The sequence below is a fragment of the Nyctereutes procyonoides genome, unplaced genomic scaffold (assembly GCF_905146905.1).
Source record: "Nyctereutes procyonoides isolate TBG_1078 unplaced genomic scaffold, NYPRO_anot_genome, whole genome shotgun sequence".
NCBI lineage: Eukaryota > Metazoa > Chordata > Mammalia > Carnivora > Canidae > Nyctereutes > Nyctereutes procyonoides.
The window spans coordinates 51,702,680-51,717,682 of record NW_026575126.1 but is presented as its reverse complement, the minus strand read 5'-3'; the positions used below and the strand labels follow the sequence as shown (position 1 = coordinate 51,717,682).

General features: G+C 49.7%; 1 protein-coding gene across 2 annotated transcripts in view; it reads left to right on the top strand.

Annotated features, from left to right (window-relative positions):
- Positions 1 to 15,003, top strand: part of SYT17 (synaptotagmin 17) — a 104,132-nt gene that overhangs the window by 76,820 nt on the left and 12,309 nt on the right. Inside the window, exon 8 of one of the 2 annotated variants that reach the window (XM_055340165.1) lies at positions 10,763 to 10,813. The exons of the other annotated variant lie outside the window; for it this stretch is intronic. Within the exon in view, the coding sequence (XP_055196140.1) occupies positions 10,763 to 10,813 (51 nt within the window). The remainder of the gene's footprint in view (positions 1 to 10,762; positions 10,814 to 15,003) is intronic. 2 annotated transcript variants of the gene reach the window in all.

Here is a 15,003-nt window from a genome sequence, read left to right as displayed (position 1 = left end):
CTGAGGCTAGGACTTGGGTGCAGCTTGTTTACTGGGGAGGTGACTCCAGGAAGCATAAATGGAAGAAAAAGAGGAAGGAGAAAAGCAGATGAAAGCTCCATTGACTCGAACTGTGGGTCACTGGGGCTTAGGCACACTGGGGACCCCGTAGGATACACTTGAGAATGATTATGATAAGGGCACCTGGGTGGCTCAGTGATTGAGCGTCTGCCTTCGGCTCAGATCATGATCCGGGGGTCCTGAGATCAAGTCCCGCATCGGGCTCCCCACAGGGAGCCTACTTCTCCCTCTGCCTATGTCTCTGCCTCTTTCTGTGTCTTAAATAAATAAATAAATAAATAAATAAATAAATAAATAAATTCTTTTTTAAAAAAGTGATCATAATGGGGAACCTGGGGTATTTAGCTCCGAACGCCTATTCCTCAGGATCTGAGGTCCACCCCTGGAGATGTGAAATGTTTGGCACACGAGGACTGTCCTATTGGGCTGCATGCCCAGCCAGCCTGCAGCAGCCACAAGGAAGATCAGATGGCCTGAGAGCTCACTCTGAGGTGGAGCATCCCCAGCATCGGCCTCCCTCATCAGTAATAACAAGAGGGCTGAGCACAATGTGAAGTGCCAAACATGTCGTCCTCATGCGGAAACCCACACTGGAGATGTCATGACTCCCCTTTTACAAAAGAGGAAGCCAGGGTTTAATGAGATGAAGTGGCCAGTAAGTGATAGTAGAATACCAGTTCAGGCCTGTCTGACTCTAGAGGCTGTTATGGGCTGAATTGTGGCCTCCTCAAAAACATGGTGTCCTGACCCCCAGGCCCTCAGAGTGTGACCTTTTTGGAGACAGAGTATTCACAGAGGTAGTCAAGTTGAAGTGAAGCCGTTGACTGGGCCCTAATCCAGTATAACTGGTGTCCTTATTAAAAAAAAAAGGGGGGGTACTGGTGCGTCTGGGTGGCTAAGTGGCTACATGTCTGCCTTTGGCTCAGGTCATGGCCCCAAGGTCCTGGGATTGAGTGCCACATAGGGCTCCTGCTTCACAGGAAGACTGCTTCTCCCTCTGCCTCCTTTAAAAAAATATATATATATTTTTTTTTTAAAAAAAGAGGCAGGGGCAGAGATTAGGACCCAGAGACAGATACGCACAGAAGGAAGATGATGGGCAGAGACACAGGAGAAGATGACCGCCTACTAGACAGTGGGAGAGGCCTGGGCAGATCCGGCCCTCACAGCCCTCAGAAGGAACCAACCCTGCAGATACCTTGCTTTTGGACTTCTGGGCCTCCAGAACTGTGAGACCATGGATTCCTGGTGTTTAAGCCACCCCGTCTGTGGCACTTTGCTTCAGCAGGCCTGGAGACGAATGCAGAGCTGGTGTGACCAACTACGCTTGCTGGACTATCCTGTCTGAAAATAGGGGGACTCTTCTTACTCCATATGGTTAATATGAGGATTATCCTGGATGATGCCCGCACCCATGCGGTATTTGCTGGCTATTCCTATGAGGCACATGTCAGGTGATGTTTGCTGCTTGACCTGAGGAGACAGTTGTAGGATGGATGTCAGAGCCGTCCATATCTCCAAGGAGAGAGTCTGCCAGGAGACGAGGGAAATGTGTCGAAGGTGAAGGAATGACTTGGTTTCTATAGAAACTTGGGTCCAAGGTGCCCTGTTATGGGCTAATGTTTTCGTTAGCATCCTCCTCCTCTTCCTCAGCCAGAAGATGGGAAAGGAGATTCATGGGCCATCTGCACACACCCTCTTGGGACGTGAGGACCCAAGTTCAAAGGGAGGATGTAGGATGGTAGCGATGGGATTACCTCTGAAAGCGAAGTCTGTTTTCCCACAGCCAATCCTTGAGGCTCTTGTCTCTTGTCTCTCCACTCTCGAGAGTTGACAGAAACTGTGACCTTTGCCAGCCCAGCCCAGACATGCTGAGTCTCGGGGCACTGGGAACAGCTGTTTGGTGCACTGATATTTCCCTTCTGGAATGCTGGGAATCACAGCAGGGGAAGAAAGGACTCCTTTCCCTTCTGGATGGCCAATCTTCCACTGCCAGTGGGCTACATGCTCTTTCTTATATTCAAAAAGACCAGTGAAAATAACTCAGGGATTGGAGCACCCGGCTGGCTCAGGTGGTGGAGCATGGGACTCTTGATCTCAGGGTTGTGAGTTTGAGCCCTGTGTTGGATGTAGAGGTTACTTAAAAAAATAAAGTCTTAGGGGAACCTGGGTGGCGCATTCGGTTAGGTGTCCGACTCTTGATTTCAGCTCAGGTCATGCTCCTGAGGTGGTGAGATCTAGCCCTGCATCAGGCTCCATGCTCAGGGGGGAGTCAGCTCGAAGATTCTCTCCCCCTGCCCCTCCCCCATGCCAGGGCACGCACACGAGATCTCTCAAATAAATAATCTTTTTTAAAAAATAAAGGGGTGCCTGGATGGCTCAGATGGTTAAGCTCTGCCTTCAGGTCAGGTCATGGTCTCAGGGCCCTGGGATCGAGCCCCACATCAGGCTCCCAGCTCTGTGGGTAGTCGGCTTCTCCCTCTCCCTCTGCCTTTCCCCACTGCTCGTGCTCTCTTTCTCTCTCTCTTTCTCAAATAAATAAATTCTTAAAAACATAAAAAGTAAAATCTAAAAAAAAAAAAAAAGCTCAGGAATGATCACTGCTATGTAAAAACTAAAAATTAAATGTCTAGGGAAAAAAACGACGGCATTACCATCAAGGCTGGCAGGAGTTATCCATTGGGAGGTGGTTTTACCACTCAACCACATACCTTCCCCTCTAGTATTTTCGAAAGTTGCATAGTGATCTAATGGTAGCTAACGTGTATTAAGTGCTTATCATGTCAAGCACTGCTCTAAGCACTTTTATGAGGCCAGCATTGATTTGTTCCCATTTAGCAGATAAGGAAACTGAGGCTTATGGGTTTACATAATCAGTATGTACTTACATAATGGGTACTGCAGTGGGTGCCTGAAGGGAAAGCCATGAAATGAACCAGCCTCTTACTGTCCCTTTTATAATGATGGTAAGGGGGCAGGGGACTTTGTTTTGTTGATAAATAAACAATTTTTTAAAAGCTAAGAAACTAAAAGAGGTGATAGATGATAGATAGATAGATGATAGATAGATAGATGATAGATAATAAATAGATGATAAAAGATAGATGATAGATGATAGCAGAGAAGGTGGGGGGACAATCATCACTGAATCCCCAGACCACCATGAGCACAGTGTGTGTGTGGATGTGTGTATGGGGGCAGGAGGGTGGGTCATGCCTTCACACAATGAATAAAGGCTTTAGGAAGACAGAAAAATCTATACACTATGTTACGAAGAGACTTCCACAACCTCCAAATGACAGCAGAGATTGTATTTGTTAAGTGCTTTCTGGTCAGTAAACTTGGGGTCTAAAGCAAGGGTTGGCAAACTATGGCCCATAGACCAAATCCAGCTCGCTGCTTGTTTTTGTAAATAAAGTTGTATTGGAACTCAGCCAGGCCCATTCCTACAGTCTTTGGCAGAGTTGAGTAGTTGTGACCGAGTCCATGTGGCCTGCAAAGCCTAAAATACTTGCTATCTGGCTCTTTATGGAAGTTTAAATTACAGTAATGTGAGATGGATGAGTCTAGAGAGCATTTTTTTTTTTCAAAATCATCCTTATTTATTTGGTTACTTATTTAACTCTTTCCCTCACCCCCACCCACCTCCCCAAGGATAAGCTCCAAGAAAGCTGTGATGTCTCCCCTGGTACTTTGCAGAGCCTGGCGGATAGAAGATGCTCCATTAGGATTTGCCGTATGAGCGAATTGGCTTCTTTCCATGTGCAGGTGCCTTAGCCTGCTCCTGCTGGAGGGTGAATGGAGACAGGGAGGAGGAAGCAGGAGACCCTTGAGTGTGTACTTGGTGGCTGGTTCAGATGTCCTTGATCGATCTAATGCTCTTCGTTGGGCCTGGTGCAAAGATTTCTTTCTGCTTGGCTGGAGAAGAGGGGCTGGGCTCTGGGAACTGCAGCCATAGCCCCTGAGCTCTGGAGCCTGCTGTGCCAACCCCCTTCTCCATGGCCAGGCTCTCCCAGTTAATCTGCCTGCCCACAGACACAGGAGGAGAGGGCTTTGAGCGAGCCTATGACCGTTCCCCAAGCTGAAGACCTGGAGGGCACAGACTTCAAAGGGCTCCCCTTGGCCTCAGGAGTCTCCTGATTATGGTACAGCATGAGGAATATGGCATACTCATGAGTATCGTGAATATGATGAGTATGAGTACAAAATATACATCAATATATAAAATATACAAATAAATTTGCTGAGAGAGTAGATTTCTGGTACTCTCCTCACCAAAAAGACAGTAACCATGTGAGATGATATGACTATTGATGATGATGATATTGACTACAGGATCATTTCACTGTGCATGTGTCTATCAAATCATCATGTTGCACACCTTAGATATATACAATTTTTATTAAAAAATAGAATTTATTATTTATTTTTGAAGATTTTATTTATTCATGAGAGGCACAGGGAGAGAGGCAGAGATACAGGCAGAGGGAGAAGCAGGCTCCTTCTGGGGAGCCTGATGCGGGACTCGATCCCAGGACCCCAGAATCATGACCTGAGCCAGAGGCAGATACTCAACCACTGAGTCACCCAGGTGCCCCTAAAAAACAGAATCAAAAAGAAAAAGCTTACCTACCCCTGTCTAGAGCAATGCTGCACAAGCTTTAACATACACAGAGCCCCTTGATTCTGATTCGGTGGGTCTGACCTGGGCCTGTAATTCTGCATTCTGAACAAACTCCCAGGAGACACCAGTGCTGCTGGTCGACAGACCATGCATGGGATTAAGCATATAACAAACACTTTGCTTGTTTCCATCCAGAGAGGGGGCATGAACCCATATACCAAAACCTTCACCTATCACCTGCCAATACATTATCGACACACATCATTTAGTTTATCTGCCAAATCACAGGATCCTCCACTTTCTCAAAGGATTTCCAAAGGCCTCTGTCCGACCACCCTCCTCCCCTACCTGGTGAGTTCACACTCAGAGGGTGCTTGATTTCTGTGACAACAGGAGCCCCCGAAATGCCGTGCCCCAGATGATGGAGCATGGGGAGAAAAGCTCCAAACTTATTGATGTTTTCTACCAACCTTTAAAAAAATTGTCAGTTTGGGGGAGGGGAATTTTATTATAACAGACCTGCTAGTACCGTAGGTAATCCATGCACATCGCTTATATAATAAATGTATGTCATTCCTAAATAAATACACGTGTGTGCTCTGGGGGTGTGCACCAGCACAAAGTTTTGAGGCAACTGGTAGACATGAGGCAGGAGGAGGAAACTGAGCCTGAGCTGTGCTTGTAGCCTGAGTCAGGCCTTGGCAGGCTTTCCAGCCAGTGCCAGCAGGGCAACGCATGCTGCGTGGGCACGAGTTAAGTTATGCCTCACAGGCACAGCAGCGGGTGTTCCAGAGAAAAAACGAGTGGCTGAGACAGGTTCAAGTCCTCCCTGCGGGTGCCAGCCACACACAGTGTCAGAGCACCTGATGGAGCATTTCAGGAGAGGAAGGGGGGGTGTAGGGTGGAGAGTATGCAGGGTCTTCTGCTAGGAAAGGGCTTACTCTGGATCAGTGGTGCGATAGGGAAATTTGCTATCACTTATTGAACACCTACTACTTGCCAGCATCTGTGCTAAGTTTTACAAACAGGTGATTTCATTTCATCTTTGCTAGGTAGGGACTGCTGTTACCCGCTATTGTCTTAAGGAGGCAACTGCAGCCTCAGGAAGGCAAAGTGACTCCCTGACAACACATGACGTGGGAGAGAGTAAAGCTCCGATATTTAGAGATATTAATTCATAAATGCAGTGACACTCCCCATGAAACACCAGTGGATTTGAAAACATTTATTTTGGAACTCCTGGGTGGCTCAGTGGTTGAGCATCTGCCTTTGGGTCAGGTCGTGATCCCCGGGGTCCCGGGATCGAGTCCCGCATCAGGCTCCCCACAGGGACCCTGCTTCTCCCTCTGCCTGTGTCTCTGCCTCTCTCCCTGTGTCTCTTATGAATAAATAAATAAGATATTTTTTTAACAAAAGAAAACAGTTATTCGAAGTCTGAGCAAACCACACATGAGACTTCTGCACAAATGATAACGTGCTTCTCTTGGTAGGACGCTTATTCTGGATCAGGAACCTTCTGCTGGCCCCTCCTTTAACCCCTTCTTAAGAAACCCTGAAAAGGGAAGGGGAAGGGAGGAGGGTAAACCACCTAGGCCTTCCTTACCACAACCTAGGCAAGCGGTGTTCAAACATTTGCCTTCAGGGCCAGTGTGAGGTGGGGACGAGCTGAGCCCAAGCACGCAGGCCCCTCCGACCTCTCTTTTTACCTTCTGCTATGTATTTCCTCTGAGGGTGCCCCAGATGCTTTATCTCCTGTGACAGGATGCAAGCTCTGCTACTCTCCCATCTCACAGAGGAGAAAACTGAGTCTCAGAGAAGCGAACCTACGCCCAAAGCCACACAGCAGCTCCGAGGCAGGGCGGTAGTTTCTCTTCGCCGAGCAGGGCAGCTCTCAGGCTGTCCCTCTGAGCCTGAGCGTCTCCAGCGGTGCAGAGAGGAGGGAGGAGAGATGGGAGGGGAGGAGGAGGAGACTGGGGTCTATCCCAGTGGCCTGAGCTCAGCAATTCTCGCCTGCTCCCAAGAGAGCTCCTGTGACAGGGCCCATCTCCTCCACTCAGGCCTGAAGGTGGCTTCCTCCGGGCTCAGGATGCAAAGGTGGGGGTCGTGGGCCGCGGCCTCCCTGGCCCTCCTGTGTGCACAGGCCTTTCCTCAGACGGACATCAGTATCAGCCCAGGTGAGCACGGGGCCAGGCCTGAGCAGGTGGAGAGGGCACCTCACGGACACCTGATTCTGTCGGTGAGGCCTGGCTGGCTCTGCAGGCCAGCTGGGCAGAGGGGAGTGGTGGGAGCACCCCCGGCTCCCCGTCCCCCACCCAGGGGGCTTTGTTCCAGGCTCAGATGCGGAGTCCTGATTTAATTTATTTTTTAAAAAAATATTTTATGTATTTATTTGAGAGAAAGAGAGTGCACAGCAGGGGGAAGGGCAGAGGGAGAGGGAGAAGCAGATTCCCTGTGGAGTAGGGAGCCCCACATGGAGCTCGATCCCAGGACCCTGGGATCATGACCAAGGTGAAGGCAGACGCTTAACTGATTGAGCCACCCAGGCGCCCCGAGAGTCCTGATTTTAAATCCTAGTTTTGCATCTTAAAAACTGTGTGACTTCACCCAAATGTCTTAACCTCTCTGAGCTCAGCTTCCTTGGGAAAATGGAGGTCAGAGTGGCACCCTTTGGGGCTACTCTGCACAGGGAGGAAGATAAAGTGGGGAAGGGCTTCAGGCTTGGAGCTTGGCACCACAGGAAGGTCTGAAAAGGGTATTTCGGGTAGGGATTTGGATCTGGGTACCCCCCACCCCCACCCTGGCTGTGACAGCTGTTCCCAGGGACCTTTCAGACCTGCTGCTGGGCCACCACAGGCTGGGCATGCAAGGGGATGCAGCTGTCCCTCTCATGGCCTCCCTGGAGGTCACTGCTCCGTGGCCCACTTCTGTGGGTTTTCTGTATCCCCTGCAAATAGGACTTGTCAGCCTCTGGCATGTGCCCACCCCCCCCCCCGCCCCCCACGGTCCCACTTGAAAGACTCAGGGCTTCAAATGAGTTCACTTTCTTCCTCTTTGCCATATGGAGACCCGGGTGCTCACTCTGAGGGACCCGTCTGGGTGGGAAGATTCGTGAATCCTTCAGTCTGCTCTGGACTGAGGATCTTGCCTGTCACCTCCACCCTGTGGGTTCTTCCCAAACATTGTTTAAAATATCTAAAATAATAAGAATACCTATAACCAATTGGGATTTACATAGCCCTCACTAGGTGCCAGGCATTGTTTTAAGCACTTTTTGTATATGGATTTGTTTTTTGGTTTTTGTTTTTAAAGATTTTATTTATTTACTCATGAGAGACACACAGACAGAGAGAGAGAGAAAGAGAGGCAGAGACACAGGCAGAGGGAGAAGCAGGCTCCATGCAGGGAGCCCGATGCAGGACTCGATCTCGGGACCCCAGGATCACACCCTGGGCTGAAGGTGGTGCTAAACTGCTGAGCCACCCAGGGATCTCCTTGTATATGGATTTGATTTATTTAACCTCCACAATAAGTCTATGACAGGGATACTATTTGGATCCCCATTAAAGCGCATCTAATAATGAAATACTCATAAGAGTCCCATAAGACCCCATTCCTGGGCTGTTACTGCGCTGGGGTGAATTTAAACAGTGGGGTGATAGAGGTGCCAGGTAAAATACCTGATGCCTGGGTACATCTGAATTTCAGATAAACAATCATCTTTTAGTATAAGCATGTCTCAAATATTGCCGGGGACATAAGCTTAAAATGATCTGTTGTCTGAAATTCAGATGTACCTGGGCATCCTTCCCTGATGGTGGCAGGTGAGTGGTGGTCTTTGTCCATTTGGGCAAGCGTTAGGGGCTCAGCTTCTGTCACAAACTCTCTGAGTGTCTGTCTTCGCTCGGGCTGCCATCACTAAGTCCAACAGACTGGGTGGCTTTGACAACAGGAAGTCATTTCTCACAGTTCAGAGGCTGGGAAGTCGAGGTGCTGCTTGATTCTGTGCCCTGGTGAGGGCTCTCTTGCTCGTTTGCTGATGGCCACCTTCCTTGTGTACTCACATGGCAGAGAGAGAAAGGGCATGTGCACACTCTGGCCTCTCTTCCTCTTCCTATAAGGACACTAATCCCATTATGGCGGCCTCCCCATGACCTCATCTAACCCTAATTACCCTCCAAAGACCCCCCTTCCAAACACCATCACATGGGGGGTTAACACTCCAGCATATGAAGTAGGTAAGAGGAGACACAGAAATTCAGTCCCTCACAGTGACTCTGCATCCTTGCTGTTGGGCCTCAGTCTCCTCATCCATGCAATGGGCGAGCAGGGGAGAAGGTGGACAAAATATCCTTGAGGTCTGCCTCGTATATCCCACAGCCTTGCCTTTCCATCCAGGGTGTGTGGGAAGGGCGAGAGGCTGAGTCTGCAAGTAGAACACGTGGGAAGTCTCTCTCACTAGACTGTTCCTGTGACACCTCTTTCTGAGCATCAGGTTTCCTCCCCTGGAAACTGGGGATCATAATGGCACCTACTAAATGTTTTGGGGATCTTCAGTGAGATCCTGCAGAGGAAGTGCTTAGCACATGAGTTATTACTGCCAGCTCTTCTGCTGCTGCAGCTGTTGGTGATGTGATAGAAATGGTCAGGAGACACAGCTTGGAATTCTGGTCAGCCCACCCCTCCCATGTTACAGTTGTAGAAACTGAGGCCTGCGGAGGCCAGTGACCCTGCCAAGGTCATCCTCCGTCCAAGTGGTGGTTCTCTTGCTCTCCAGGTTCCCACCCCAGCAGAAAGCCTAGTTGGAGCCAGAGCAACAGATCTTCTAGATGAAAGTGACTTCAACCCAGAAGGGAGTGTGTGAGTGTAAGCATGTGTGTGTGTGTGTGAGAGAGAGAGAGTGAGCAAGAGTGTGCACGTTGATGTGGACCAGGGAGGGCTTCCCTAGGGTCATGGTGGGCCTTTGCCAACCACAAAGGTGAGTGCACAGCCAGGAGCCCTCCTTACCGAGAATGGGCCTAGTCGTCTTCCTCCCCGGATCTCAGCCTTTCTGTGCAAAGCAGGACAGAGCATCAGTCATTTCATCACTCATCCCATGGCTCCCGACTTTCCATGAACATGCAAATACATGCACCTAGTGCGACTCAGCCATACTTCTGGATTTGCTTTGGAAAGAAATCCCTTTAGATGCTTCTGAGAGACTTGGGAGGGTTTAGCCAGACTACAGCCTTTTCCCAAACCCTTTCCTCCAAACCTGGCTTCGATCACATTGTTCAAGTGGATTAATGAGTGTAGAGCGCTTTAGAAGAGAGCCTGGCATGTCGTAAAAGCGGCATAAATATTTGTTATTAGGGCTCTTCAACCATTACCGTCAAGTTTCCGTGCCTGGCTCGGCAAGGCGCGTTTGAAGCCAGGGTGGGGATGGAGGTGGGGGGGCTGCTTCTGCAGGACTTCGGGGGTAGGCGAGGCATCAGGCCTGTCCTTCCCTCCAGGAAGCTGGCATTGCACTCCCTGCTGCAGGCAGGTTCCGGGGCCCAGGCTGTCTCTGCTCTAGTAATATCCAGTGCTTTCTGGAATGCCCACCACGAGCCGGGGCCGTGGCTGCCCTGTGAAGTAGGCATCATCATCGTGTCCATTTTAGAGATGAGAAAACAGAGGCACGGATTGCTGAGTGTCCAACGGGGGCCGCTGGACTCGAGAGTCCAAGCTGGAGCATAGAGGTCTGAGCAACCTGATGTCCCCACTTTCTAGAATACACCCTGGGGCCTGGATCATAGATCCAGATCCCAGAGTGCCCCGCGGACACTGACCCACTCCCCAGGCCTCCTCTATGGGCACAAGGAGTTTGCATATCCCTGGAACGCGTCTTAGGGTAGAATGACTTGTGGCCTTGGCCCTGGTTCCTCTCCCCAGGCGGTGAGACTGTGAGGCCACAGACCTCAAAGCTGAATAGGAACCCAGGAGACATTGAATTATTTGCTTGATTCACTTTTTTGGTCTTAGTTGGCTCAGGCTGCTATAATGTATAGTGAAAATACCATAGACTGGGAGGCCTGAACAGTAGGAATTTATCTCTCACAGTTCTGGAGCCTGGGAGGTCCAAAATGAAGATCCTGAGCAACTTGGCTCCTGGTGAGTACTCGGCCCTCGGATGGCCACCGTGCTGTGTCCTCACCTGGCATAGAGAGAGGTGGCGGTGGCAGGGCGGGGGTGCATGGGGGTGCGGGGGGTACTCTGGTCTCTCTCCTTTCTCTTCTTTTTAAAAAAATATTTTATTTATTTATTTGAGAGAGAGAGAGCAGGGGGAGGGGCAGAGGGAGAAGCTGGCTCCCCACGGAGCAGGGAGCCAGACTTGGAACTCAGGCACTCCACCCTGGGACTTGAACCTGGGACTCAACTCTGGGACTCTGGGATCATGACCTGAGCTGAAGGCAGATGCTCAACCAACTGAGCCACCCAGAGGCCCCTCTTTCTCTTCTTATAGGAGCACCTATCCTATCATGGGTGCCCCCCCATGACCCCATCTAACTCGACTCACCTCCCAAACGCCCCACTTCCAAAGACATGGAATTAGGGCTTCAACATATGAATTTGAAGAGGGAGAGACATAAGCATTCAGTCCATGACACTGTTAAATTTGGTGTTTAATATATCTGTCTTGCAAATGAGAAAACCAAGGGCAGAAAAAAGATGTTTTCTGGAAGTGCTTAGTGTTTAGGAATTTCTTTCTCTTTTTTTTTTTTTTAAGATTTATTTATTTATTTGAGAGAGAGCGAGAGGAGGGGGAGACGGGAGGGGAGAGGAGGGGAGGGGAGAGGAGGAGGAGGAGCAGACTTCCTGCTGAGCGGGGAGCTGGATGCAGAGCCTGATCCCAGAACCCTGGGATCCTGACCTGAGCCAAAGGCAGACTCTTAACTGACTGAGCCACCCAGGCACCCTTTGTTTAAGGATTTCTGAGCTCACCCTGATAGCACCACTTGCCAGCTGTGGGAGTAAGTAACTTAACCTCTCTGAGACTCAGTTTCCTCAGCTGTGAAATGGGGATACTGGTGCCCTCCTAGGCTGGTCTCAGCAGTTACATACTCACCACCGAATGAATGGCCACTCTTTGGACAATACAAGAAGTCACCCAGTGCTTTTTTCCTCTGTATCATGTGGCCACAAGGGTGACCCAGAGAAGGGAAAGCAAAGCTTAGGCATGAGAGGCCCAGGACCCCCGGTTCTGGCAACCAGAGCCAGGCCTCAGGGTGAGGAGGCCGGCCTGATAGTGGGACGTGTAGTCAGGGAGGCAGCAGGAAGCAAAGGCGGTGAGGGCAACAGAGCCCTCCCAGGGGCCACCTTCCAGGAAGGTTAAGCACTTCCTCCTGTCTCCTGGGATCTGGGCCCCTGTCGTGGGAATGGGGTGGGGGCTGGGATGTGGACCCCAGAGCCTTCCTCACCTCCTCTCCTGGCCGGCTCTCAAGGCTGATCTGGGCAGGAGGCGGCAGGGTAGTGCATTTGTAGGCGGCTGGATTGGGGCCAGGGGAGCGAGCAGCCAGATTGAGTGGGAAGGTGACAATTTATTCTTTTAAAAAGAGAGAGAGGGGGAAAAAAATGAGCCCTGAACTACACTGGTGTGTGCTTTTTTCTTCATAAGCTCAGAGCTCCTAAAGACTTTGACTCCCACCCCAGCTGAGAGACCTTGGTGGCCTTTAGTGCTGCTAATTGAAGTAAAAGACCTTGCAGTTTGGCCTCCTGGTTTCCAGAGCAACAAGCTCCTTTGTGCATCCCTTCCCCTCTCTATCCCTCCACCCTCCCTCTGTCACCTCTGGCCTCATCTCTTGCCTTCCCACCCTCCTCAGATTCCCAGCAAGGCTAAGCCATTTGCAAATGTTCTCCAAAGGTTCCATTCTCTCATACCTCCGGCCTTTGCACCTCCTGTGTCCGAGCACCTGAAACATTTTCTCTGACTCCTATCTTTCAGGTCTCAGATGACACATCATCCCCTCCAGGAGGACTCCCAGATCTCCAAATCCATCTATGCCCCTTTTAGGTGCTCCTGTGACAACTCCCTGAAATTCCCCCATCTGGAAAGGGGACTCTGGTGCCCTGTCGTAATCACCCACAGGCTCCATGAAGAGAGGGTTGTGGCAGCCCCCAGTTCAACTAGGGAGGAAAAGGGGGCAAACAAACGACCAGCTTCCACAATAATTAGGGGGCTGCTCCCTCAAGTTTTTGCTCGCAGGACACACATCCATAAATGACATATTAATGACATTTTATATCTCTACTTCTTTTTCCTTTTGGTTTTTTTTTTTTAAGATTTTATTTATTTATTTGACAGAGAGAAAGACAGAGAGAGGACAAGCAGGGGGAGCAGCAGGCAGAAGGAAAGGAAGAAGCAGACTCCCTGCTGAGCAGGGAGCCCAACATGACATGGAGCTCGATCCCAGGACCCCAAGATCATGACCTGAGCTGAAGGCAGACACTTAACCAACAAGCTACCCAGACAGCCCTGTGCTAATTTTTCTTAATGTCAATCTCCATTAGACTGTAAGACCCAAGAGTTCAGAAGTCACCATATCTCCAGCATGTAGTCAACTAGCTGCCTGAGCCCAGGTAGGTGCTCAAACAGGAATTGTTGAATAAAAAAGAGAATGAATGAATGAAGGACCAGACCATCAAGATTGAGACAAAAGGAAATGGGCTTAAATGCAGCAGGAAACCCTGGGTGACTCAGTCGGTTAGGCATCTGCCTTCTGCCTTCTGCTCAGGTTATCATCCCTCTACCCCTCTCCCCTCCTCCTGCTCATGCTCTCTCTCTCTTTCAAATAAATAAATAAATAAAATCTTTTTAAAAAGAAGAAAAAATGGAGCAGGAATCCCTAAATTAGATCTGGAGCCACACAGCCTGGCTGTAAAAACCACCTCTGCCCCTTAGGAGCTGTGTGATCAAAAAAAAAAAAAAAAGGAGCTGTGTGATCTTGGGCAAGTTATTCAATCTCTCTGTCGTTTGGTTTCTTCCTCTGTAAAGTGGGAGTGATTGTGGTACCTACCTTGTAGGATGTGTGGGCACTACATGAATCAGTGGGTACAAAGAGCTTGACACAATGTCTGAGTCAGAAGAAAGCTGAGCAGTGTTGGTCCTGTTTATCACATTGCCATCCTTATCTGTAAAAGCCATAAACCTAGAGAGATCCCTTCAGGAGGGAGACCCGGATTAGTGCAGGCTACTTTGGGGTTCAGGCTGATGAGAGACCTCTGGGATCCTTCTGTTCTCCGTTTCACAAATCCCAGAGGCAAAGGGGGTACAGGGATACCAGGCAGGGTGGAGTTCCTTATCGTCCCAGGGCACACTCATGCCTGTTTGCCTCCCAGACTCTGCTAATTAAAGGCCTTTGCCTGCCCGGATGGAAAGGGAGTAATTGAGTAGTGACCTGTCACAGCCCCATTTTCTGGTGTGCTTCACTCCAGGCATCCATAACCACCGTTTGTTCGGTGGAAAAAGTCAAAGGAACTGGCAGTGTGGAGGAGGGAGCTTGTTTTCCCCTGGGGAGACTTGATTAAAAATATCCACCAGATTTTAGGGCCCACGAGAAGCCCTTGGGCCTCAGGGAGAGGGGAGCTTGGGCCTTTGCTTCCTCCTTCCAGCCCCTTTCATTTGATTATTGCTGTCTCTCTACTGGATAAAAGGTTAGTGCCACAAAGTCCCCACAAAGAGCTCAGCAACACCCAGCACTGTAAGGGGACGTAGCCAGGACTGACACAGCTGCCTGGGATGGGGGACGGGCCTGTTCTGGTCAAATGAGAAAGGCCAGTGGCTCTGGTGGTGATGGGAAGCACTTAGCATAGCCCCCTTGATTAAAACAACTGACTCTTTCTTTCCCCCAAATAAATGCACAGAGGTAGAAGCATGAGCACACGCGCACACATGCACTTTTGATTTTGCATTTAATTTCAGGGGATTCAGGAAGCCCCATTAACCCTGGTTGTGAAACCTGAGCTTATCATTAATAATCATACTATCACAGGGCAATCCATATATGCCATGCATTCTGCGAATTTATCTGGCCACCTCTTGAAGTAGATACTAAAAACTGTCATCCATTCTCAGCCCTGTTAATTGCCCATGGTGAAGCATCCTGCGGACTTTCAGATCAAGACTTTGTTGTCAGGAGGCTGAGTTCAAATCCCTATCTGCAGGATGACCTTGGGCAAGTCACCTAACCTAAGCCTCAGTTTCCCTGTATGTGTTTGGCACATCACAAATGCTCCATAATTGTTGTCCACTACTTAATTATTCAGGAGCTCAGCCAGCTGTTACAGTGGCTTGAAAGGCGAAG